Source organism: Sus scrofa, chromosome 6 (assembly GCF_054392235.1).
Source record: "Sus scrofa isolate SSC_HxYL_T2T_F1_AM1 chromosome 6, Sscrofa_HxYL_maternal_Yorkshire_Landrace_v2.0, whole genome shotgun sequence".
Taxonomy (NCBI): domain Eukaryota; kingdom Metazoa; phylum Chordata; class Mammalia; order Artiodactyla; family Suidae; genus Sus; species Sus scrofa.
The window spans coordinates 96,106,349-96,133,818 of record NC_139388.1 but is presented as its reverse complement, the minus strand read 5'-3'; the positions used below and the strand labels follow the sequence as shown (position 1 = coordinate 96,133,818).

General features: G+C 41.0%; 1 protein-coding gene across 6 annotated transcripts in view; it reads left to right on the top strand.

Moving 5' to 3' along the window:
- Nucleotides 1-27,470, top strand: part of KIAA0319L (KIAA0319 like) — a 116,419-nt gene that overhangs the window by 76,206 nt on the left and 12,743 nt on the right. For 2 of the 6 annotated variants that reach the window (XR_014807455.1, XR_014807454.1), the window contains exons 5-16: nt 381-482; nt 4,062-4,159; nt 9,096-9,183; nt 10,616-10,708; nt 12,724-12,856; nt 16,642-16,870; nt 18,183-18,306; nt 18,878-19,010; nt 20,785-20,933; nt 22,277-22,583; nt 22,638-22,971; nt 24,479-24,638. Coding sequence is in view for 2 of the 6 variants with exons in the window: in XM_021095912.2 (XP_020951571.1) it covers nt 381-482; nt 4,062-4,159; nt 9,096-9,183; nt 10,616-10,708; nt 12,724-12,856; nt 16,642-16,870; nt 18,183-18,306; nt 18,878-19,010; nt 20,785-20,933; nt 22,277-22,428; nt 22,833-22,971; nt 24,479-24,638 (1,600 nt within the window). In the remaining 4 variants the exon portion in view is untranslated. The remainder of the gene's footprint in view (nt 1-380; nt 483-4,061; nt 4,160-9,095; nt 9,184-10,615; nt 10,709-12,723; nt 12,857-16,641; nt 16,871-18,182; nt 18,307-18,877; nt 19,011-20,784; nt 20,934-22,276; nt 22,584-22,637; nt 22,972-24,478; nt 24,639-27,470) is intronic. The other 4 variants (XM_021095912.2, XM_021095911.2, XR_014807453.1 and 1 more) reach the window with 2 other exon arrangements.

Below are 27,470 nucleotides of genomic sequence, written 5' to 3'. Positions count from 1 at the left end.
AGGGCTTAGGGACACACCATACTTAAAAGGCAATGGAGAAAAACTCAGAAAGGAAGAAAGTAGAATAATATGGTGTCATGATAACCAAGAGTTTTAAGATAGAGGCAGCCAGCAGTATTAGATGCCATAGAGGTGAGGGTGAGGGTTAGAAACAGCTGTTAGATTTGCTAAGATGCAGTTTGTTGATGACCTCTAAAGATCCTTTTCAATGAAAAAGTGCTGGGGAAAAAAATCACATTTCAGGGGATTAGAGAGTAGATAGATAAGAAAGGCAGTAGCTGAATATTGTTTATAGAAGAAATTTGGCCCCCAGAGGAAGGAAAGAAATGAGATAGTTTGGATCTAATTTCTTATATTTTGTATATTTTCTTTGTTTCCAGTTGTAAAGGAACTGGTGGTCTCTGCTGGAAACAGTGTCCAAATTACCCTGCCTAAGAATGAAGTTCAGTTAAATGCATATGTTCTTCCAGAACCACTTGCAGGTAAAATAATCCTCTTATACTTGTATAATGTTTTAACTCATATGATATCTACATCCCTTAACTCATTTACTTGTTGTATAAGTCCTGTGAGAATAGGATATGGCTTGTGCATGCACAAATATTTATGTGATATGAAAGGCAATATAATAAAATGTTTGAGATCATAGGCTTTGATGTCAAGGCTGGGTTCAAATCCTAACTCAGTCATTAGCTGAATGATTTTAAGCAAGTTATTTAACTTCTCTTAAATTCCCATTTTTTTCTTAGTAAAATGAGGCTAATAATTCCTACTTTATAAGATTACTTTAAGGGCAAAATGAAATGGTATATAAGGTGCTTACTTCTTTGCCTAGCACATAGTTAATGCTCATTAAATATAGATTGTATTATACCCACTTAAAAGAGGAAGAAACTGAGACCCAGGTTAACCTGTTTGTTTTGGCCAAACAACTCGTAAACAGCAGATATAGAACTTGTAGAGAAGTTATTCAAGACTACTGCTAATATAGATTTGTCACCTAAAAAAATGCAAGTCCAATGTGATATACAAAATTCAAATTTATAAAATATATAAATTAGGGGATGATTAATTTATTATTTAAGAAAACTTTTGTATTTTGAGCATCTGTTTCTTGAAGTATATGTTAATATGCCAGGGTTTTACTTATAAACACATGTTCTCTTAAGACTATCTGTAACATGAAATGTAGCATACTTTGACAGAAGATGATTGCATTGGGTTTGCGTTACTCTTTTTTTTTTTTTTGTCTTTTTGCCATTTTCTTGGGCCGCTCTTGCGGCATATGGAGGTTCCCAGGCTAGGGGTCGAATCGGAGCTATAGCCACCAGCCTACACCAGAGCCACAGCAACGCTGGATCCGAGCCATGTCTGCAACCTACACCACAGCTCACGGCAATGCCGGATCGTTAACCCACTGAGCAAGGCCAGGGATCGAACCTGCAACCTCATGGTTCCTAGTCAGGTTCGTTAACCACTGCACCATGACGGGAACTCCTGGGTTTGTGTTACTCTTGTTATAAGGTTAGTCAAGTACTTCGTTATAAGGTTAGTTAAGCAAAATGTCACACTTTATTCAGGATGGGGTCCTCCCATTTTAGGTACACATGTTTCCAATACAATATCCCTACTTTCTGGGCCAAATACCAAATAGTGTATTTATGCAGAAAATGCTTTTCCAGAGCCTAAATGCCCTCTCTGTTCTATATTTCTGCCCTCAAATTGAATTTTCCGTATCAATTCATTCCACCATCCTGGAGAGAAACGTTTTCCTTTTCTCCTCTGGTGGTAAGTTGAAGGTTCAGGTGAGGAAAGAACTGCTTTGAGCTGCCATTGCTTCCACTCTTTTGTGAAAGATATCCTGGGCTCTGTTGTATTTTCTTTTCTTTTTATTATTTATTATTTTTTCATTTTTTTTGCTTTTTAAGGCTGCACTCTCAGCATATGAAAGTTCTCAGGCTAGGGGTCGAATCAGAGCTGCAGTTGCTGGCCTACACCATAGCCACAGCAATGCGGGATCCAAGCTTACACCACAGCTCACGGCAACGCCAGATGTCTGACCCACTGAGTGAGGCCAGGGATCAGACCCACATCCTCATGGATACAAGTCAGATTTCATTTCCTCTGTGCCACAACAGGAACTCCTGTTATATTTTCTTTTTTTTTTTTTTTTTTTTTTTTTTTTTTTTTTTTTTTTGTCTTTTTGCCTTTTCTAGGGCCACTTCCTGTGGCATATGGAGGTTCCCAGGCTAGGGGTCTAATCGGAGCTGTAGCTGCCGGCCTACGCCAGAGCCACAGCCACGTGGAATCCGAGCTGTGTCTGCAACCTACACCACAGCTCACAGCAATGCCATATCCTTAACCCACTGAGCAAGGCCAGGGACCGAACCCGCAACCTCATGGTTCCTAGTCCCTGCAACCTCATGGTTCCTAGTCGGATTCGTTAACCACTGAGCCACGATGGGAACTCCTATGTTTTCTTTTCTAACCCCTATTCGCATATACATTTCTGTGAATTAATATCACCTGGTATATCAGTATTCAAGAACACATCAGTTTGATTCTCCTGTCCCCAGGTTCTTCAGCCTTTATCAGGAACATGAGATGGATGGTTTCAAACTTTCGAAGATTGGGGATGATGAGGCAGGACCAGCTCTTCCTGTTCTTCATCCCCTTCATTTCCCGTGGCAGTCCCTGAAGCACCTCTCAGGATCCCTCTAGGGTTCAGAGGCATGGTTTGAAAACCACTGCCCTAGATCATTAAAACCAGCATTCTGTCTAATAGACCTACGCAGTTGTACCTACCCTTGGGCAAGTTTCTGTCTGTAAGGCATAATCCATCCCCTGAGTATTTCTGTCCTAGGAATAGTGTCATTTTTTGAAATTTGTGTTGCTAGCCTTAGATGTTATAAAATTGTCAGTTCCCAAACCAGTGTGATTCTCTTTTCTCTGTGGAGAAAAATTTCCAGGCACAGTTCAAGAAATGTTATCCCTTAAAACAAGTCCCGCTTCTGCTGCTTTCCTGTTCCTCACCCAGCTAACTTCTGCATATACATTTATGAGAGCTGCCTGGGGCCAACGACTGGCCAAAACAAAGCTAGTATTTTCTGGAGGAAGGAAGAGTAATAGATCTTGTATCTTAGGCTTATAAAATAAAATCCAATCTTAAGATGAAGCCTGCTTGGAATCAGGTTCTATGTGTTAACTTTACCTTTTGACCTCATGAAATAAGAAAAAGACAATTATTCTCTGTAAGCATTTGAGGTTTCTTTTGCTATTCTTTTCTTTTTTCCTTTTTGGGTAGTAACTTAAACTAAACCTTCCTACCAAATCTCACCCTTTCCTAGCCTTTGCATTTTGTTCTAAAAAGTATTTAAGACCTCTTAACTGGGGAGGGATTCCATTAGGTAACAGGGTCTGTCCTCTTCTACCCAGTCATATAGTCCAAGGTACCAATGAGGACCATTTAATGCTTCATTTGATCTTAATTAATTTCAGTGGGGCCTGTTTTAAATGGGCCATACCCTACCATCTTCTGCAGTATGTTATTTAGCTCAGCAGGAATGAAGTAGCTCTTTTAACTCACCAGGGTGCGATGACCTCAGTGAGAGGAGCATTGTTAGCACTCTCTAAAAAGCTATTTTTGAACCATGTTATTTAGAAGTCATTGCTGTTCTTTGTTGCAAAAGAAGTTTTGTAAGAAAATGGCCTTTGTTCCCTGTGAGTTCATCCATAGTGGTTGGTGGGGCATGTATTTTCCCTGGGGTGCCACACTATGAGCAACCTGGTATTTGGGGGAGGACCGGCCCAAAGCAGGGTGGTTAAGGGCAGGAATGAACACTGCTGGGAGAGAGTGGAAGAAGCTTTAGCAGTAGTTGAGTCAGCAGAATCTCCTCTTTATTTCAACAGACTATTTGGTTTCCCTTTAGGTTTCGGGGTGAAAATTTTAAAACTAAGGCCTTGTCAAGGTTTGGAAGAGATTTGTTATAGACAGGCTGTGTGGCTGCCCTCTCTGTGTGTAGGTGTGTATTTTCATGATTTTTGTAACTGCCCTTCTATAGGAGAAACCTACACCTACGACTGGCAGCTGATTACTCATCCTAAAGACTACAGTGGAGAAATGGAAGGGAAACATTCCCAGGTCCTCAAACTATCCAAGGTGAATTTGCCTCCTGTCCTTTGCAGGGCTGGGCTAGAGGTGTTGACCATTTTCTAAAATGTATAATATAGAATTTTCTGTCCACACTTAAGTCAGGAATAATTTTTCAGAAGTGAATCCTCCAAAAGTCTGGCTGGCTGACATCCAGTATTTGTTAGTGTATGATTCTCAAATTTTCACTTATGGTAAGAATACTGTATAAGCATAGTGGTGACAGCTGAAAATATACACTAAACAGCTTTTAAGGGTAACATAAGGATTTCAGAATTTGGGAGATAAGCTAGGTTATTTGTGGCCACATGACTGAGTAAGGCTTAGTCTTTTTTGGGATTTAGTGTTGTTATTAAGAGTCATAAAAATGCTCATATTCTTTGGCCAAGCAGTCTCATTCATTCATTCATTTATTCACTCATTCTTTCTTTCAACAACTGTTCATTGTAAACTAGTCATATGGCAGGTATTGGAGATTTACCAGTGACTTAGTCATAATGACATTCAAGGACAATAGTATTTAGTAGGTACTGCTGACCAGAAGCAGGTAATTAAAACAGGGATACATTAGGTCAGTGCAAGGGATATCAAAGCCCTGGGTAGTTAGAGTAGATTTCTTAGAGTTTGCTTAGTTGAGTCATGAAAGGTAACTAACTTATTGGGTAAAAGTGGGGTGATAATACCCCAAACAGAGGAAGTAATATGTCCATTGGGACAAATAATAGAGAGAAATGTGGGGAAAAGGGAATTATATGTGATTCATCCTGACTGGACTCTAAGGTCTGAGAAGAGCAGTGGCACAAGTTTGAGAGTTGCAGGGGTCAGATTGTACAGAGCCTTGTGTGCCAGAGTAAGGATTTTAAATCTTATCTGGAGGGAATATGGAACCTTTGAAAGGTTTTAAGTAGGAGAATGACATGTTCAGATTTTCAGTTTAAAAAGATCACCCTGATTGCAGATTGGTGGGGTTAAGACCCAAATTAGGGAGATCAGTGAGGAATCTGTTGAAAAATGTAGGTGTGAGATGATGATAGTCTGAGTGAAAATAAATAAATAAATAAATAAAATAAAACTTAAAACCACCTATTTAGCTCATACCATGTATCAGACACAGTGCTGATTGTTTTATATAATTATTTCATTTAATCTTCCTAACAACCCCACGATGCAAGTATTGACATCTTTTTTAAAATGACAAAACTGAAAAATAGAGAGCCCTCCTACATTGTTGGTGGGATTGTAAATTGGTATACAGCCACTATGGAAGATGGTATGGCGGTTCCTCAGAAAACTAAAAATAGAGTTGTTCATCAATCCCGGTCCTGGGGATATATCCAGACAAAACTATAATTCGAAAAGATACATGCACCCCTATATTCATGTCCATCAACAGATGAACAGATAAAGATGTTAGGGTATGTACACATACACACACACACTGGAATACTACTCAGTCATAAAAAGCAATTAAAAAAATGCCACTTGCAACAACATGGATGAATTTAGAGATTATCATACTGAGCAAAGTAAGTCAGAAAGAGAAGGACAAATACCATATGATATCAGTTATACATGTAATTTTAAATACAACACACATGAACATATCTATGAAACAAACAGACTTACAGACATAGAGGACAGACTTGCGGCTGCCAAGGAGGAGGGGGTTGAGGGTGGGACGGATTGGGAGTTTGGGATTAGCAGATGTAAACTAGTATATATAAGATGGATAAACAATAAGATCCTGCTGTGTAGCACAGGGAACTATATTCAATATCCTATGATAAACCATAGTGGAAAATAATATGAAAAATTATATATATATGTATGTATAACTGAATCACTTTACTGTATAGCAGAAACTAATTCAACATTGTAAATCAACTATACTTCAATAAAATTTTAAAAATAAATAAATAAAAATTAGAAAAATAAAATGGTTTGGCCAAAGTGCACAAAGCTATTAAATGGTAGATTTGAACTGGAACTTTCCATCTCTGAAAGTCCATACTTTTAACAACTGTGCTATGACGAATGGTTAAAAACTAAGATGATGGTGGTATGAACAGAGAGAAGTGGGTGGATTTGAGAAATATTTTGGAGGTCAACTTGATAAAACTTGGTGATTAATTAATTGGGTGCAGTTGTTGGAGAAGTCTAGGATAATTCTAGCCTTTTGGCTTAGGCACCTGGATGGATGTTGGTGTGTTTGTGGTGATATTCACTGAAATGAAGAGCATAGAAAGAGGAGAGAGGGAGAGGTTTGAAAACGATTAATTCATTTTGGGACACAGTGAGTTTGAGGTACCTATGAAACATTTGAGTGGAGGTGGCCAGTATGTAGCTGGAGGTGAGGGGCTAGAGATCAGGATACAGATCTGGTATGGAGATATAAATTTGTACATCAACCTCAAATAGATGACATCTGAAAACATGGTGATAGATAATATCAGCCAGAGTATGTAAAGTAAATAAATAAACAGATTGCACTGGAATTCTGGGGAACACTTACTGAAGGTAAGGCAGGAAGAGGAAACGTAAGAAAATGAGGAGTAGGTACAGAAATAAACTCCAAGAAAGGAGAGCATTGCAAGAAGGAAGTGGTCAGAAATGCTCCATGCAATCAATTAATATTTACCCAAAGGAGATAACTCAAAAGAAAGAAAGAAGTCATTCTACCTGAAAGACATCCATCATAGTAGCATTAGTTATAATAGTAAAAATTTGGAAACAACCCAAATATCTAACTATGTGAAATGCTTGTATGAATTATGGCACATTTATTCATGTACTATTCTGAAGCTATTGAAACGACTATTAAAAATATTATTCTAATGGGAAAGTGTTCATGCTAAATGAGCGGAAGAAGGAACAATAAAAAGTTTGATGCACACTGTAAGCTAGGCCATGAATACTGCTGAAATATGAGCTCTTTATAATCATCTTCAAACTCCAAGCCTGGGACAGTGACCAGAATATAATTGGTTCCCAGTAAGAGTTGAACAAATGAGCTGTTTATAGCTATTTTTTGGTATGTGGTCAAGATTAGAAGGAAAGAAGAAAAATATGATTAATTGGTATGTTAGGACAGTCAGATTGTGGGTAATTTTTTTTCTTTTATGTTCATACTGGTAGTAGAAATCAGGAGGGAAAAATACTCAGATATTTGAGAGCTATTTGGTGTTTTTTCAAAATGTTTTTCTTTGCAGAGATGATTGTTTTAATTTCATAACTCTGTGAAGTAGGATGGTTGGGCCCTTAATGTTCTTCTGGAAAGAAAATGGGAGTACAGAGATTTTAAAATCCCTTCTGTTATTCTAGAGTCAACTAGTAATAAAATTCACATTAAAAGCTATGGGTTTTTAGTTTATAATTTATTGTTTCATCTCTCCAGCTAGTTTACTTTCCCCGTTTTGAAAACAGTGCAAGAAGAGGAGATTGCAAGAATCATCATTGGAAAATTCAGATATATATTTTATTTAATTAAAAAAATTTTTTTCTGCTCACAAATTTTATTTTATTATTATTTTTAATTTTTTTTGTGATTTTTTTATTCTTTTCCATTATAGCTGGTTTACAGTGTTCTGTCAGTTTTCTACTATACAGCATGGTGACAATTTAAAAAATTTTTAAATTTGTTTTGTTTTATTTTTATTTTATTTTATTATTATTCTTATTATTCTTATTATTTTTATGGCCACACCCATAGCATGTGGAAGTTCCTGGGCCAGAGATTGAATCTGAGCTGTAGCTACCACAATGCTGGGTCTTTTTTTTTTTTTTTTTTTTTTTTTTAAACTCAGTGAGTTTTATAGTTGTACAAACATCATCACAACCCAATTTTACAATATTTCCATCCCAAACCTCCAGTTTTACAATATTTTCATCCCCTTCCAACTTGTCTCCTTTGTTAACTGTAAGTTTTTCAAAGTCTGTGAATCAGTTTCTGTTTTGCAAAGAACTTCATTGTATCCTTTTTTTTAGATTCCATATATAAGTGATAGTATATGACATTTGTGTTTCACTGTTTAACTCCACTTAGCATGATAACTTCTAGGTCCATCCATTATTTCATTATTTTTTATGGTTGAGCAGTATTCCATTGTGTACATGTACCACATCTTTATCCATGCCTCTGTCAATGGACATTTAGGTTGTTTCCATGTCTTTCTTGGCTATTGTATATAGTGGTGCAGTGAACATTGGGATACATGTATCTTTTCGAGTCATGGTCTTCCCTGGATAGATGCCCAGGAGTGGGATTGCTGGATCAAATGGTAATTCTATTTTTAGTTTTCTGAGGCATTGCCATTCTGTTTTCCATGATGGTTGCACCAAGTTACATTCCCAGCAACAGTGTATTAGAGTTCCCTTTTCTCCACACCCTCTCCAGCATTTATTGTTTGTACACTTTTGATGATGGCCGTTCTTGTTAGTGTAAGGTGGTACCTCTTAGTTTTGATTTGCATGTGTCTAATAATTAGTGATGTTGAACATCTTTTCACATATTTTTTTTGGCCATCTGTATGTCTTTGGAGAATTGTCTGTTTATATCTTCTGCCCATTTTTTGATGGGGTTTGCTTTTTTGGTATTGAGCTACAGGATGTGTTTATATATTTTGGAGATTAATCCCTTGTCAGTCGCTTCATTTGCAAATATTTTGTCCAATTCTGTGGGTTGTCTTTTCATTTTGTTTAGGGTTTCCTTTGATGTGCAAAAACTTTTAAGTTTAATTAGGTCCCATTTGTTTATTTTTTTAACACCAGATCCTTTAACCCACTGCTCCTGGCTGGGGATTAAACTCATGCCTCCACAGTGACCTAAGCTGCTATAGTTGGAGTCTTAATCCACTGCACCACAGTTGTAACTCCAGATATATGTGTTATTTTAAATATAATTGCTGCTGTTTGTGGTTGTTTAAAAGATCTTCTCTCACTTCTGCAGCTCACTCCAGGCCTGTATGAATTCAGAGTGATTGTAGATGGTCAAAATGCCCACGGGGAAGGCTATGTGAATGTGACAGTAAAACCAGGTATGTTTCCCAGCCCTGCCCATGTTTTTATTGCTCCCTCTGCACGATTCCCAAGAAGATGGAGATCTAACTTGGATTTTTAATTTCCTTTCTTTTCTGGTAAAGAATGTCTTGGGCAATTCCTAGTTCAGTGTAGTAAAAGGTTAGAGTGGCAGAGTGTAGATAGTTTGGTTCTAGTTGGAACACCTGACTGGGCAGGAAACGTTAGTCACATGGCCCGCAGTGCAGTATGGCCTGTCTGCTTGAGAATTATTGCTCCAGGTGAGTCATGCTGGGAGAGGACCATATGTCATAATTAAGAGACACAAGAAAGCCAGGAGAGTGGGAGAAACATGTAGAAAGAAAACCAGGCCAGTGGCTGGTTCTGTCTGATTTCTCTCCAGAAATACGGGCCTTTGCATGCAGAATTCCTCATTTAAAGCTTGCCAGTCCTCTTTCACTGTGGAAGACACATCCCATCATTCTTTTTAGATCATCCTGGTATATTACAAGACATTACCTTGTTTTGCATTTTTAGAAAAATTTAAAGGAAGTTGGAAAGTGGCATATACTGGCACTGTTTTTTTCCCTTTTTTCTTTTTAGGGCTGTACCTGTGGCATATGGAAGTTCCTGGGCTAGGGATCCAATCAGAGCTGCAGCTGCTGGCCTACACCACAGCCACAGCAATGCCAGATCTGAGCCACATCTACAACCTACATTGCAGCTTGTGACAACACCAGATCCTTAACCCCCTGAGCGAGGCCAGGGGTCAGAACCACATCCTTAAGGACATGATGTTGGGTTCTTAACCCCTGAGCTACAATGGGAACTCCTGGCACAAATTTTTAATACTGTTTTCTGTCTTTGTTGGTAATAAATTTCCTTGTCATTCCTTCCTTGAACTTTGTAGCCAGGGTAATCCTTGCACCTTCTTAAACATGTGTGTAGCATAAAGACCATTTGATCATCTCTGAAGGAGAAAAGGCTGCTGGGTTATAGTTCTGTCATTTGAGTGGATCAGAGCCTAGTCACCTCACACACAATCAGCTCAGGGATGGTTGAGAAATCACTCATTATCTTTTTTAGGACAGTCTGTGCCAAGGGATAGTTTACCTGCCAAGGCCTTTATTGAACAAAGCTTGTTGGTTGTCCACCTCTACTCAGCATGTCTGAAAGCAGTCACTTGCTGCTCTAGTACTTCTAATGTACTAGATAGTAAATGAGCATTGAAAGAATGCACAGCTTTAACAATCATCAGGATTGGAAGAGGCTTTAACATTCCCAGGTGTCTTAGGTTAGAATGGCAGGTCGATCTTGTAACTTTCCCACTTGCGATGCTTCAGCTATCAATTATGTAATGGAAACTATCTTGTATTCCACCCAGATATGGCCTTTTCCTCCTATAATTTATAAAGCCCCTCTTCCAATATCTTCTGTGTCACATTCTTGCAGAGCCTCGTAAGAATCGGCCTCCTGTTGCCATTGTGTCACCACAGTTCCAGGAGATCTCTCTGCCAACTACTTCTACAGTCATTGATGGCAGCCGTGAGTACCTGTCTAGGGATGATGTTTTAGAAGAGTATTTACTGTGTATTCTGGTAGAAGATTTGGGGCCAGCTGTGTTTGCATACTGTTTAGGTCAGTACTCTTGGCTACGTTATCAGAAGACCAACCATTTGAAGCAACTGATTAGGAAGTAAAAATGAGATAGGCCCTGTTTAAAATCCCCTATGGGTTGTCTGAAGTAATATTTTTGAGATGGTAAAAAAGTGGGATTATTCATGTACTTAGCATTATTTTAGTTGAAACTTGCTGGTTTTCAAATTTGCTTAGCTGGACTTGTCATTCTCAGTTATGGAAACAAAGCTCCTTCCTCTCATGACAAGATAAGGAACTGGAGGTCTTGACAAAGAGCTCTCACTCAGCCATTACTGCCTAACAAGATTCTTGTCAGCCTTCTTCTGGAGAGACTCACAGAATGTACTCCACACCCTTGCCTGGGCTCATTAACATTTTACCCTTCAGAGCAGTGTCACCTGATGGGTGACATGAGAGGATTTCTGGGTCTTAGCCATCCATCCTGGCTATGTATATGCAGGTTTTGGGCCTATTGTCTCACCAGGTTTTGCTTGATTTCTTTTTTCTTTCTTTTTTTTTTTTTTAGGGCCACACCTATGGCATATGGAAGTTCCCACGCTAGGGGTCACATCGGAGCTGTAGCTACCAGCCTACACCACAGCCCACGGCAACGCCGGATCCTTAACCCGCTGAATGAGGCCAGGGATTGAACCCACATCCTCATGGATACCAGTTGGGTTCTTAACCTGCTAGAGCCACAATGGGAACTCCTGCTTGGGGTCTTTTTCAACCCATTAAGGCCCTGTTACTCAGACTGTCTTGACACCAACAGTGATTTTTGACCGAGGCAGTCACTGCTTTAACAGAGAAATCTCTAGCAAGGTTAAGCATTTCATGTAGATGGTTCTGGCAGAAAGAGGCTAGAAGAACAGGAGGTCAAGCAGAATAGACAGAGTAGAAAGGAATACTTGTGAGAGTGGTAGAAAGGATTTACATAGTACCATTTCATTTTATGTTTTTGAATAGATCAAAGTTAAATAATATGCAGAGGTGTAGAGTGAAAAGAATCACTACCATCCCTGTCTCCCAACTCTCCAGTTTTCCTCCAGACAGCCAGTGGAGGTTGGTTGTCTTACCTTTCAAGAGATGTTTTATGCATATATAAGAAAATACATGTACAATCTTTATGATAACATTGTACACACACACACTGTCATGTGTAAGTCTTCCTTCTCTGTGTTGGAGTATTTTTCTGAATCAGTCCATCAGTACTTCTTCATTCTTTTTTTCTTTTAATGGTTACATAGCCTTCTCTTCTATGAATGCATACTTTCATTGTATGAATATGTATGAATAGATACTTATTTTCAATCAATCTGTATTGGTGACCATTTAGATTATTTTTGGTTTATTATTACACATAATGTTGCCATGAATAATCTTATAAGCAGACATGTAACACCAATATTAAATATCCTATAGATGCACAGCACAAGTACACTACACCTGTAGGATTAAATTCCAAGAAGAGGAATTGCAGGGACAAAGATAAATTTTGCCAGACTGTTCTTTATCGAAGTAGCATCGATTTATACTTCCAGCATGACTTAGGAGGAGGCCTCTTGCCCCACACCTTTACTACTGATAGGTTACAAAATGCTATCTCAGTTGTAATTTAAATTTTCATTTACTTTCAGTGAGGTTGAGTATCTTTTCAGGTGTTTAAGAATTTTTGATTTTCCTTTTTTTATATTGTATCATTTTTATCAGAGGTTACCTGTGTTAGAGTCCTTGGAAAACTATGCAGTGGAGGCAGAATGACCTAATAATCCTGGGGAAGAAACACTCTGGAGAGATAGTCTGTAATTCCATGAAGTTTTCCTAGCCTCAAATCTCTGGATAGTTGCCCTGGTTTGTGTAAACTGGATAAGTGCTGAGACCCAGTGCTCTCATGTTGTAACTGATGTTTCTTTATGGTCAAGAAAGCACTGATGATGATAAAATCGTCCAGTATCATTGGGAAGAGCTTAAGGGACCTCTGAGAGAAGAGAAGATTTCTGAAGATACGGCCATATTAAAACTAAGTAAGCTCGTCCCTGGGAACTACACTTTCAGGTAAATTTGGATCCTTCAAGTTTTCCATGGACCATTTTTTTCCCCTTATGGGTTTTACATTCTTTTTTTTTTTTTTTTTTTTTTAATGGGTACACCTGTGGCATATGGAAGTTCCCAGGCCAGGGATTGAATCCAAGCCTCAGGTGTGGCAACCCACTATGCCAGGGTTCAAACCCACACCTGCTCAGCTACCCAAGCTGCTACAGTCAGATTCTTAACCCTCTGTGCCACAGCAGGAATTCCCTTTACCTTCTTAGAGGAGTAACTCAGAGATATCAGATTCCCTGTACAGTTGGTTGATCATACAGCTTTTGGTTCCAGTGGTTCTTTGAGCTATCTGGAAATTGTGGTCATGACAGTGATAACTTTTTAGGTCAAGAGTCCTTTCATAATAGATCACGACCCACCACAGTTAATCCTTCTCCAGCCTTACTTGGCATATATCCAAACCCTTTTTTAGAATTTCTTTTATTAAGTGAAAGAGCCCATCTTTCTTTGCCTTTTCTCAGGAAAAATCTAGAAGAAATCTATTTTCGTCTCTTTCCTTTGGGAAATGCTTCCTCACCTTACGAAATCTTTACTTTTGGCTAGTGGTTTATTTTAATATGATTTGTAAGATCTTTCTTGATTGGGGCTTTTTGGAGGATTTGATTCAGTGTTAGTCCTTTTGGGAACTAGTGTTGATATACTATACTGTGATTAATAAGAGTGTGAGGCTGACTCTAAAATAATCCTTATATTTGCATTATTCCTTGTGTGTTACAAAGCACCGCACATGAATATCAAACAAACACCATATGTACACTATACTATCTTCATTTTACATCCGAGGAAATTGAGGCTCAGTGTATTTACTAACTTCTATGACATCACACAGCTAGAATTGAAATGCAGATTTTCTAATCCTCAAGTCAGGGCTCAGTCTATTCTCCTCCTTGACTTGACTCATACGCATTTGTTTGTACTTCCGAAAATGCCCTTTTCAGTTTGTTGGGGTTCTGCCTATTTTTAAGGACCTCCTTAGCTTTCTAGATTGAGGCTCTCTGAAGTCCCTCCGGATAGAAGAGGACATGTTTCTCTTCTTTCCCTGTTGCACTCAGTGCCTCCACATGGCACCTGCCATGGTGCAACAGCTCGTTCATGGGTGTCCGTCTTCCCCGCTAGATCTGAGGTTAATCACGTTTTAGACACTGTCAGAGACACGGCCATGAATGTCCTAGTGCAACATCTCTCATATATATAAATGTATGGGTTCTGACTTGGGGCACTCTCATTGACTCAAGACTTCAAGTGAATGAAGGGTAGTTGCTATTACAACAAAGTAGTCTTCCATAAAATGAAAATGTGAGTTGGTTTTTACCTTGCATTTCTTTTCTTTCTTTCTTTTTTTAATGGCCGCATGCTTGGCATATAGAGGTTCCCAGGCTAGGCGTCAAATCAGAGCTGTAGCTGCTGGCCCTCACCACAGCCTCAGCAACATCAGAGTCGTGTCTGCGACCTACATCACAGCTCATTGCAACGCCGGATCCTCAACCCACTGAGAGAGGCCAGGGATCGAACCTGCGTCCTCATGGATACTAGTCAGATTCGTTTCTACTGAGCTATGACAGGAACTCTTACCTTGCATTTCTAACATAGGAATTTTAATTCCTATGGGATTTATCCTAAGCCATGTTGATCCCTTTTTGAAATAGTAGCAGCTGTAGCTACTGCTTCTTGAACATGTACTATGTGTTTAGTACTGTTCTGAGCTCTTTGCATGCTATAGTTCATTTAATCCTTGTAACTGGTATTACAATTACTCTTTTTTTTACAGATTAGAAAATTTAGGCACAGAGAGGTTAAGTAACTTGCCCAAGGTCACACTGGCTGTCTGACTCCAGAGTCTGAGCTTTTAAAGAGCATTTTGGGTAGGTAGGGAATTGGGAATGATTTTTTTTTTTTTTTCCTAAGCCTCAATGCATGAAAGGATGGGATTGAGTTTTTTTCTTTTTCTTTTTTTTTTTTTTTTTTCATTTTTGGTCACCCTGTGGTATATGGGGTTCCTGGGCCAGGGATCAGATCTGAACTGCAGTTGCGACCTAGACCACCGCTGTGGCAGTGCTGGATCCTTTAACCCACTGTGCTGAGCCAGGGAGGGAACGTGCGTCCTGGCACTGCAGGGATGCTGCCGAATGTGTTATGCCACATAGGGAGCTCTAGGATTGAGTTTGATTAATATTAAGATCCAATCTGTTTGACTCCACTTACTTTTTTTTGGCCGCACCCTCAGCATGTGGAAGTTCCTGGACCAGGGATCAAACCTGCACCACAGTTGCGACTGTGGCAACACCTAGTCCTTAACCCACTGCGCCACAAGGGAATGTCCATGATTCCACTTATTTTCCCTCTCCCCTGCTTTTACATGGCCTTTTTCTCCGGTTCTGTGCTCAGCTGATGTTTGGTTCTAGGATTTTTGCATGCAAGCTAGGGACTGTCTGAGGTAAAAGTCAGAGTAAGGGCAGCTGCCATTTTGCCATCTGTCTTATCACTTGTTTTTGTTCTGAAATAGGAGACAAATAAGATATGTTAAACAACCCCCCCCCCCAAAACTGTGAAAACAGGGAAACTGGAAAAACTGGATTTTTCTTCATCAGATGTACTGATTTGCACATCTGTGTGTTTGATGTTTTTATAAACCCGTAATATCAGAAATTCCCTTAAGACCATAGGTAAAAAGTGAGATGGTGAGATAAAACCCCACAGATGTCTGGCTCTTTCTGTGGCTGGTGGTGAGATTTAAACAAACGACATGCCTTTTATATGCTTTTCCTCTTTCTGTCAGCAAAATGGAAGGAGCCCAAACCTCCTTGCTTGCTTATGCTCACATTTTGAGGTGGCAAGAGAAGCTTTAGGCTGTTCAGCTGGAAGGCATCATTTAGGTAAAAGCCTGCTCTTATAAATGAACATTTTTTTTTCTCTTGCAAATCCTCTTTCACACTGGCACAAACTGTGGGACTGTTGCGTAGGAGAAATCATTTCCATCTCAGGCTCCTGTCTTACTGGAGCCAACCCTCCTGGTCCATCCTAGAGGCTGTCTGCCCAGGAAATAGTCCATTCTTGTGCTGTGTACACAGCCAAAACAGGATGATGGGAGGAGAGCCTGCTGCAGTCAGAGCTTGCTTTATTTAGTGTAGCATCTTTGAACCCCATAGCAATAGGGGCCAGGGATTATTGGTTCTGGGCTTTGGAGTCAGAGAACTGGGCTTGCATCTTGGCTCACTATTCAGCTCTGGGCGGGTTACTTAGCCTCTGTAAGCCTCCTATAAAGTGAGATTGATGATACCTATCCTGTGACTGTTGTGAGGGCCAGTACAGACAGTGCTTTAAAGGTCCCAGCCACAGACACATGCAGGCAGCAGAGCAAAATGGTGCTACAGATATATTTCCTATATTCATATGCTGACTCCACTACTTTCAAGCTTGAGCAAGTTGCTTTACCTCTCTCTGCCTTGATCTCTTCATTTTTGTAAGGAGTGAAATGGGGATAGTACTTTATAGAGCTGTTGTAAGGATCCATTGAGATGTAAAGTACTTAGAACAGTGCCTGGCACACAATAAACCTCAGTCAGTGTTAGCTCCTAGTATTACTCTATCTTTCTAAAAAGAATGGGTATGAATTGGTTATCAATTGGTAACCCCATCACCTTGATGGGGTATTTTTTACCTTGATTTTCAGTTCTCCCATGTTTATTCCCTTTTCCTTAAGCCAATCCCTGATTGTACTCCTTTCTCCGTCCTCATAGCTTGACTGTAGTAGACTCTGATGGAGCTACCAACTCTACCACTGCAAGCCTGACTGTGAACAAAGCTGTGGATTACCCTCCTGTGGCCAATGCAGGCCCCAACCAAGTGATCACCCTGCCTCAAAACTCCATCACCCTCTTTGGGAATCAGAGCACTGATGATCATGGCATCACCAGCTATGAGTGGTCACTCAGCCCAAGCAGCAAAGGGAAGGTGATGGAGATGCAGGTAGGGGGGATGCAGGTTGTCTTTTCTTGCCCATGGGAATTAGAGCTACTGGTCTGGGTCACCTGTTCAAGGCTTATTTCTGCTCCATTTTAATTACCAAAGTCAGATTTGTGCATAGAACGTTTGAGTTTTTTTTTAAATGTAGAAAGTTTAGGGGGCCTTTAGTTAATACATTAGCAAAAACCTTTGTCTTCAGTGTTTAGTATTAGAGGAGAAGACTGGCTGAGAAATGGTAGCTGTTCTAGCATGATTTCAGAGAATCAAATTATTTAGAAGCTACAAGGGTGCAAATCTTACTTAGTAAGCTCTATTACAAATTGGAGTAGATTGCCTGACTAGATGGTGAACAACTTCTCTCTGGAGATATTTAAGAAGAGACTAGGTCTGTCACCAGGCAGGTAATGTTAAGTAAATGATGAAAACTGGATGGGAGTGGGGGCAAACCAGAGAATGTAAGCCCTGACTAAAGGGATCAGCTGTCCCTCAAGTCTGGCTGGTTGTTTTATGGTCTGAATGTTGCTAGATCCTCTAGCTTTTCAAGAGAAGACGAAATTTAGACTTTTATGTGAAATTGTCCAAGTTTTAAGACTAAGGCCAAACAAAATGTCTGCAGGCTGGACTTAGCCCAGAGGATGCCAGTTTTTGCCTACTGTCCTAGAGAAAGCTCCTGCATGCGAAGTTTGCTCTAAATTATTTATAAAGTTCCTTCTGACACCTTCCAAGTCTCTGTTTCCATATTTGAGGCATGATTTAAAGCTCACATTTCACCTGGCTTTAGTTTAAGTATTACGTTAGTTTAAGTATTACATTAGTATTACATCAGTTTCTCTGCTGTTGCAGAATCTGACAGACCTAAGGGGACATCAGGGAATTACGTAGAATCTTGAGTTGTTGTTGCCATGTTTTATTGAGGCCACTTTGTTAGGGTCACACTGTGTGGCCTCAGTAGGAAGAACATTGTTTTTAAATTGTGTTATTTTATTGTATATTCATAGTCTTCTTTCTGGCTTGGGTCATAGAGACTGATTTTGGTTATCTCTGCAAATTTTCCTATACTCCTCTCCCTTGTGAGAGCTCTAACTGTTTGAAACTGTTGCTATGTCAGGGAGGTTTATTCCTTTAAAGGGGGGAATTTTTAACAAGAAGTCCCACAGTGTCTGATTTAACATTCACTAATTATATTGAATTGGAGAGGTAATAACCAGGTACCAGCCTAGGTTTGGAAAAGTTGGTAAATCATCTAGACCAGGGCAGGACTTACTGTAGGATATTGTGATTCTGGGAGTCCATGTGTCTGTGTTTATATATCCAGGGTGTTAGAACACCAACGCTGCAGCTTTCCGCCATGCAAGAAGGAGACTACACTTACCAACTCACAGTGACTGACACAATAGGACAGCAGGCCACTGCTCAAGTGACTGTTATTGTGCAGCCTGGTAAGTTCTAACTTTGTGGTGAGGGATCTTCGGTTGGCTGGTCCCTTGAACCTTGAGGGAGAAGAGGCTTGGGTTCTGAACTATATGAAGGTAGAAGTGGGAGGTTCCATTGGCCTAGTGCTTTCTTCATAGAGTACTTCACAGCCTCAGCTTGTCCCTTTTGCTCTTCCTTAGTTATTGCGCCTTCAAGGGGACCAAGAAGATGGAAGCTCTGACATCCCAAATCCTGCCTTATTTTCTTAAAGCTTAGAGCCCCCTTCCTCAAGAAAGCTGTAACTTAATCTCTCAGACCTTTTCATTTGAACTCCTACAGTACTGTATTTCAGATTTACCGTGGCATTGTAATTTTAGTGTCTTCTACCACCTTCTTTCAGAATCATTTTATATATGTTTCAGTCTTAAATTCTTCATTGTGAGCTCTCTGACCATACCCTCATCTCCCACATTATCCGACAACTTCTGTGGGTGAAGAGGCAGAGTACTCGAGGCTTCCAGAACATAAGTCCCAGTTGGTTCTTCTCCTTTCCCAGCAGGACTGCCTGCTTTTGACCTCCACATCTCTGTCTTCCAGAAAATAACAAGCCTCCACAGGCAGATGCAGGCCCAGATAAAGAGCTGACTCTTCCTGTAGATAGCACAACACTGGATGGCAGCAAAAGCTCAGATGATCAGAAAATCATCTCATATCTCTGGGAAAAAACACAGTGAGTATTGACACAAAACCCTTATATATGCAATGGCCCCAGATGTTTGAAGAGCAAGGTTTTACTTGCTTATAAGAGTTTACTTGCTCTTATTAGCTTATTCAAGGAGGGGAGAGGGGTGTGAATGAGAAAGAAATGTTTGCAGTCCCAAACCTCGACTTTAAGAAAATGATATAAAATAGTTTTTGTAAGAAAAAAAGAATACTTACCATCAGCTGTCCCCAGGTGGTACTTCGTGATCCCAGTGCTTTTACAGGTACAATCCATCTGCTGAAATGCATAGTTTAATTACACTTGAGAGGCAGAATGGAAGGGGTAATGGAGCTGAAAAATACTCTTGCTCAAAATTAACTGGGTAAGGCTGGCAGGAGGGATGGGGCAGAGCAGCTATTAAGGAAAATTGAAAATTCATCTACAAAATGAAAGCATTTCTATGTTATTATTTCCTTGAAAACACCATTTGCCATTTATTTTAGCCAGAGGCCAAAGGCAGTAAGCAGAATAATACTAATTAAATTGGAATTACCTAATCGAACCATTCCTGGTTCTTGTAGTTTCTTTCAGCTCCTTTAAACCATAACAAGTGGAACTCAGATTATACGCAGGATCCCACAGGATGCAAAAGGATTCCAAGGAAGAGTTAAAAGCATTCTCAATTTCCAAAGGTAGCAACCATAGGACAGATTGGGTTTTTTATTTTTGTTTTTATTTTTGACTAGGGCATTAGAGATAGGTAGGAAGGGGCTATGATTTACTTAAAAAAGCACTTGACTTACGATTGGTGAGTTGGAGTCTAGAAATTATTTTCCGTAGCTTTTGTTTGTATTTTTTGGAGAATCTAGTTTTTTCCTCAGCCCAGCATGTTTTTAATTATAACTGTTTGGTTGAAGATGCAGCTGATAAACCTTTCAGCTGAATTTTATTGGTGTTTACAGCAGAAATGCTTAGCATAGCTTCTTGGAGGAAAATCTGTTTCAAGAGGGCTGCTGGGGTCAGGACTAAACGTTTACGTTGCAAAACAAAGCAGCAAAACCTGGGAGTCTCCAGGTCTCTCAGCTCATTCTGCAGTGTTAAGGAAGGCTCTGAGGCATTTTGATCCTTGAACAGAAGGGCTCTCTGATATGTGTAGTGTTGTGCCTGGATGTTGGCACAGAGATCACTGCCCTGCTGCAAGCTGCTGTGTGAGGCCACAGGGGAAAAAGAAAGATACGGAGTGTCCTGAGTATTCTGTGGCCCCTGTCCAGGAGCTGGAGGGAGTTTTGCTTATAGGGCTGCTAAGAAGAGGATGGTTTTGTCCTGAGAATTCCCCTGAAGCCTTGGCCCATTTCCTTTCCCTGACTTTTCAGCAGGAGGGAGTTTGGCATATGATTAAGAAAGGCATTTTGCTTCTTTGCTGGCAAGAGCTGAACCAACTCCTGAGCCAGAAATGCTTTTCAGAAACGTCACTCTCAAATCATTCTTTTGATCAGAGACCTGCTCAGGGCACTTTCTTCCTTTTACAAACTAGAACAGCAAAGAGTTTGAATGTTCTTGAAGCTCTTATAAAGCTCAGTTTGAAAGCTGGTGAATGGAATTTTCTGATCAGCAGGTAGTCTGTATTTTGGGACCAAATGACACTCTGTCCGAATGGAATATTTTTAAACATGCCCTCTCAAGGTGTGAGAAACAATAGTTCATGTCTTAGCTGAGGCAATAATTGTCTGCTCCTCCTGAGTCAGAGACGAGAAGCAGTAGACAGGTACAACTCCACCCTCTGGTTTCTCTCTTTGTCCAGGGGACCTGACGGGGTACAGCTTGAGAATGCTAACAGCAGTGTCGCCACTGTGGCTGGGCTGCAGGTGGGAACCTACGTGTTTACCTTGACTGTCAGAGATGAGAGGAACCTGCAAAGCCAGAGCTCTGTGAATGTCATTGTCAAAGAAGGTACCTTGCTGCCTTGGGTTGGTGCAGCAGCCTCTGGGTGGTATAACTGAAGAATCCATCATCTCTTGTTTGGCTACAGAAATTGATCAGAGACAAGGGGTAGAGGAAGAAAGTTAGGAGTAAGGGCAGCTGTTAATTTGCTTTTCTAAAGCAACCTTTGATTGAATGACCGTAAGGTGAATTTTAACTTCTCATTTTCCCTCCCTCCCTTCTTTCCTTCTCAGTTGAATAGGGCAAGAATTAAGGTTTTTTTCCCTTTGCGTTTTTATTTTGCATCTGCTGCTAATACTGGGCTTCTGTGACTCTCCTGCTAGCTACAGTGACACCTTCTGTCAGACCTTAAAATGACTTCCCTGCACTGTAGCTTCCTGTGCTCATCCTAGGAGCCTGCATGCTGAGGCAACTTGAACCAAAGTGGATTGGCTTTGCTCTGATTTGCAGGCATGGTGATCAGTGATGGTCTTAGAAGAAGGCAATACACTGATAGTCAGAAAAACTATCAGATATGCACATGACCTCCAGATGTAACAATATTGAACTCAGTGAATAGAGAGCACAGACTGAGTAAACAAAGCTGCAGGTGGAGCCCAGGATAAGAAAAGTGTCTCTCTCCTTTTTCTCTATTAAAGTAATAAGGAATGAATCAAAAAAGATGTTCAGAGAATAAAATTTTAAGCCATATTTTGAAGACGATTTGTGGTATCAGTTGATGAAACATGAACTTCAGGGCTTTAATCCATTTTAGGCCTTTGTTTCCAATCATCATATACGCCCAAAGCAGAGAAATGAATTCCTTTTGGGGAAGCTGCTATGAGAATACAGGAAGAAGCTATAGTTGTCCCCTCTATTTTACAGTGTCAGGAGAACATTTCTTTGGGCGGGACTGGAGTCTCAGGACCTACAAGCACTGGTGGCTTTAAATCTACATTGTTGGAGTTCCCATCATGGCTCAGTGCTTAACAAATCTGACTAGCATCCGTGAGGACATAGGTTCAGATCCCTGGCTTGTTCAGTGGGTTAAGGATCTGGCGTTGCCATGAGCTGTGGTGTTGGTTGCAGATGCAACTCAGATCCTGAGTTGCTGTGGCTGTGGCTGTGGCGTAGGCCGGCAGCTATAGCTCTGATTTGACCCCTAGCCTGGGAACCTCCATATACCAAAGATGCAGCCCTAAAAAGCAAAAAAAAAAATATGTAAATCAATCAGTCAGTCTACATTGTTGCTGTCATGGATAGTTTTCCACTTAAGATGCTTTTGATGTTTAGTTTTCTTGTAAAGCACTGTGAAGAAACATTCCTTCTTTTTCTGAATGTTATATTTTTTTCGATGTTTTTTCTTTGGTTAGAAATGAACAAACCACCGATAGCCAAGATAACTGGGATTGTGGTGATTACCTTGCCCACGGACACAGCAGAGCTGGATGGTTCCAAGTCCTCAGATGACAAGGGAATAGTCAGCTACCTCTGGACTCGAGATGAGGGGAGCCCAGCAGCAGGGGTAAGTGTGCCAGGAGGTGGAGAGCTACAAGGTCCAGATGATAAGATGTGGGGAGAAGGCGGAGCCAAACATTCCAGTATCAGTTTTAACCAAATGGTCTCTTGTGTCAAACCTAGATTACTCTCTGAAATCCAGGGAGGTTAAATGACTTTCTTGTGTCAAACCTAGATTACTCTCTGAAATCCAGGGAGGTTAAATGACTTTCCTAGGGTCACGCCTCAAGTTAGTGTGGGATAGAAGGTGATTCTCTTCCCTGTTCCTAGTGGCTGTGGGCCGTAGTCTATCACAGAGCAGGAGCTGCCCATGGCCAGCCCAGGGGGATCTTGGTTGTGACAGGAGCAGCAGCTGTCTCCACGAAAGGAGTGTTGTTTTCTGCAACATAACCATGCTGTTCAATCCCACAGGACGTGTTAAATCACTCTGACCATCACCCTATCCTCTTTCTTTCCAACCTGGTTGAGGGGACCTACACATTTCACCTGAAAGTGACTGATGCGAAGGGTGAGAGTGACACAGACCGGACCACTGTGGAGGTGAAACCTGGTGAGTTCATTAAGTGAGCTGACAGAGTGGCATTGCTGGGTCAACCCAGCAGGGCCTTGATCTTGAGACCCTTCCCCTAACAGGAGAGTTAGATGGCATATCCAGCTTTCAAAAAAATCTAGAACCCTCGAGCTGAGAACTCATTAGACTGTCTGTTCCAACAAGACCTCTCCTACCTGAGCAGGAGTCTGGACCTCCCCCTACTCAGCTCAGATGGAGAAACAAACTCAGAGAGGGCAGGGCTTGCTCAGCTTCACACAGCAGTTGTGTCAGAGCCAGGCCTTTGTGCCTCTACTTCAGCACTTTCTCCTCCAACTGTGACTGATGAGAGAGGGCCCAGGGTGCTTTGGGAATCTGAGCACAGGAATAACTTGAGTCATGATGTCTCATCAGCACCCAGATGCAGAAAACAATTTATTTTTATAAGTTGAGCCTCAGGCTTTATCTGACAACCCAGAGAAGGTAAAGAAAGTAACTGGTGTCCTTTACATTTTTCAGATTTGCAGAAATAAAATTTCTTTCTTAAATAGAACCATGTTTTTGTTTTGTTTCAAGGTTAATTTGCTAATTTTTTTAGGAAGGGAATTAGTAAAATATAGAGCTTTATAAATTCCTGAGCATCTGATGAGAAGGTATTAACTTTAAACCTACTCTTTATCTAGGCCAAGCTCACGTACTGATGTCTTAGATGGAAAAGGATCTTGGCAGGTCTTCCAGTCCTTGTCCTACCTCTGTGAAGGACAACGGCCAAGACACTGTAAAGTCTCTTCTTGTGTTTAAAATCAGATCACAGCTAGTGGACTAATTATGTAAACTACACATCAGAACAGACAAATGGTGCATCCAAGTATGTGAATAAGGTATTCCGAATAGTCATTTTAAACCTGTAAGTGTAGAACAGTTAGGACATAATCAGAAGTAAAGCACAATAGTCTCAAGGTTCCAGAGTTGTAAAAACATCACGCAGCTGTGATGTTGTCTTAAGGAAATCCTTGTTTCTTGGCTACCTGGTTTTCCTTTGCGTTTATGGTTTTCAAACCTGTAGGGCAGATGCATTCCCATTATTGATAAGATCATTGAGATAGAAACCTTCCCTCCCATTGTTGTAGACAAAGTATGGAGGGTCACTGAAAGTCAGATTAGTTCAGGAGAGATTGCTAGATACCTACCTGCCACTTGGCCTGGAGAATTCAGCAAAGCCAACTGGGCAGAGGCTTTTAAAGGAAACCTTGAAACATTTCTGTCCTCCCCACTCCCTTCACTAAACCTCATTGCTTTAGCCTGGTCCCCAGAACATGTGTGGTTGAGAATTAGAGGCCAGGACTAGACTGCTGAGGACCAGGCCAAAGCAATGGGGAATTCACTGTTGTACCTTTCTAGTTGAAGGAGGTCAGTTGCATTTCTGAATGCTCTCACTGCTTTCTCTCCCGGGCCAAAGCGGATACAGTGGCAGGTCTGCGTTAACTCTCTTACTTCTAAAGCCATGACTGATCCACATGCTTTCCAGATCCCAGGAAAAACAACCTGGTGGAGATCATCTTGGATGTCAACGTCAGTCAGCTCACTGAGAGGCTGAAGGGGATGTTCATCCGCCAGATTGGGGTCCTCCTGGGGGTGCTGGATTCCGACATCATTGTGCAAAAGATTCAGCCGTACACGGAGCAGAGGTAGCTGGGCAATGAATGGGGGGAGAAAAGGACAGACTAGGGGTCCCCTGGGTTTCTTGACTGAGCTGAGAAATAGTGTGGGTAGATAGAGACGGGTGGGCTCTCTAACTGGGAACCGCTCATGGTGTCCATTTCTTTAGTGAACTTTTCTAGTGTAGGTCACATGCTCTGTACTAGACATTGTAGCAGGGTACAAGGTCAGGAGAGGTCTATGATGTTTGAAGACCATAGTCTAGTAGGGGAGATAATCAAGTGAACATAAAACATCAGTACAGGGTGGATTTTTTTTTCCCCACATCCATGGGATGTAGAAGTTCCTGGACCAGGGATTGAACTCCTGCCAGAGCAATGACCAGATCCTTAACCTAGGAGAACTCCAGTATAGGGTGAATTTGACACAGTCACTGCTCTTATAAGCAGATAGGATGGAAAGTTCCTGGAGAAGGAGAACCAGGTATAGCCTTCTTGACATTCTTAAGAGAAGCCTTTTTTTTGGCCTAAGCCATTTTGTGGTCTAAACCTGACCACACTGCTTGACCTTGGACAGGTCTCAGAAATTCATGATCTTAAGGGAACAAAAGAATGCAGGAACAAATGACTCTTTGTCAGGCAAGAGAAGTTACAATAGCAAAAATAATAAATCATTTGTAAAGATTACCTGTTTTGTTTCACTGGTAAAGATGAGCTTGAAGTACTCAACCCCAGATCAACTGGAACGTAAGAAATATTGATGTTCACCTTTTCTGACTCCTGTGACTTTGATCAGCTGAAGCTGGGACTCTGGACCTTTGGCCCAATTCTATGCTGAATTCCCCTCTGCTCAAACCATTTCATGAATATTCATATGCCCTTCGTTTAAAACCTCCCCAGTACTGCCATTCTGGAGACACTGCTTTGGGAAGTATCCCTGATGTTCTCTTTACTTCCACAAGTGATAAATCCTTCCTTCTCCCCATGTTTGGCTCAGTTGTGTCTTTTGGTTCAACACCAACCATGAAGAAAACCCAGTTTTTTGGGTAACACTGTTGTGGAGCCACAGAGGCAAGGGCAGTTAATTCTTCCAGGAAGCTTGGGGTTGAGGTAGTTCAAAGATTTTCCAAAAGTAAAACTTGCACTGATCAAGCATAGAAGGACTAAGCAAATTCAGAATAGGGGAACAGCATGAACAGTGTTCCTGTGGTGTGAAAGCATAGGGTTTCCTCTGGAAGAAGTGAGTTCAGAGTACTTATCGGGCCCTAGGATATGGTAGAGGATAAGGCTGGCCCTGAGAATGCTTATAAGCAAGCCAGGCAGTTTAGGTTTAATGGTTTGGGTGGGAGGACTCAAGCTTTTTTGTTTTTGCTTTTGTTTTTAGGACCACACCTGTGGCATAAAGAATTTCCCAGGCTAGGGGTTGAATTGGAGCTACAGCTGCCAGCCTACGCCACAACCACAGCAAAGCCAGATCTGAGCCACGTCTGTGACCTGCACCACGGCTCTCTGCAACGCCAGAATCCACTGAGCGAGGCCAGGGATTGAACCTGCATCCTCATGGATACTAGTTGGATTTGTTTCCACTGTGCCACAGTGGGAACTCCTCAAGTTTCTTTTCTATATGTGAAGTTTTTATTTATTTATTTATTTTTTGTAGCAAGGCTGTTAGATTTTTTTGTTTGTTTTTAAAGAGAGATCTGTAGTGTGGAGACTAAAATAGGGAGAGGCCAAAGGCTGGGAGACCAATCAGGAAGCTTTTGGACTAGTAAAAAGGTGATTATACCTAAATGAGGTAGTGGCAGTAGAAATGTCGGAGAGAAGAGGAAATTGAAAGAAATTAAGAGGTAGAACAGTAGGATGTGGTGACCCTTTGGGAATGAAGGTAAGTGAAACCTCAAATATGAGAATTTTTGGAGTTCCCGTTGTGGTTTAGCGGTAAATGAATCTGACTAGCATCCATGAGGATGCAGGTTCAATCCCTGACCTCATTCAGTGGGTTAAGGATCCAGCATTGCCGTGAGCTGTGGTGTAGGCTGGCAGCTACAGCTCCAGTTCAACCCCTAGCCTTGGAACCTCCATATGCTATGGGTGTGGCCCTAAAAAAAAGGAAAAAAAAAAGTGAGGATTTTTGTTTGGCTGCCTGGATAGATGGTGGATGCCATTAACTGAGATTAGGGATAGAGAAGAAACTAGTTTCAAAGAAAAGATAATGAGTTCGGTTTTCACTGTTGGATTTGAGGTGTCTTATGGTTACATGGGGCAATCAGGTAGTAGCGAGTATAGGCCGGAATGTGAGCAGGAAGCAAAAGCCAGAGATGGGGAGTAACTACATACAGGCAGGAGTTACAGCCGTGAGGATGGATAAGTCACACGGGGAGAGTGTCAAGAGGGTTGAGGACAGAGCTCTGGAGAACATCCGTATTTTAAGGAGGAGGCAAAGGAAGAAAGGCCAGCAAAGGAAACTAAGAAACAGCAGTCAGAGAGGTGGGAGAAGAACAAGGTAGGAGTGGTCTGCTGAAAGTTAAGGGACAAGCTGGCAGTAGGGGGGCTGCCAAAGGATTCAGGTGCTAGAGACAGGTGGGGTGAAGACACAAAACAGGCTTTTGGGGAGTTCCCTGGTGGCCTTGTGGGTTAAGGAATCGGCATTGTCACTGCCGTGGCTTGGGTTGCTGCTGTGGCGTGGGTTTGATCCTGGCCCAGGAACTTCCACATGCCACAGGCACAGCCAAAAAGAAAAAACAGGCTTTTGGGTTTGTGAGTGGTAGATCATCAGAACAAAAATGAAAGCATATTACTTAGATAGTAGGAGCAGATTTTTTTCATGGTTTGAGGATCCAGAAAGAGGTATAACACCTCTTT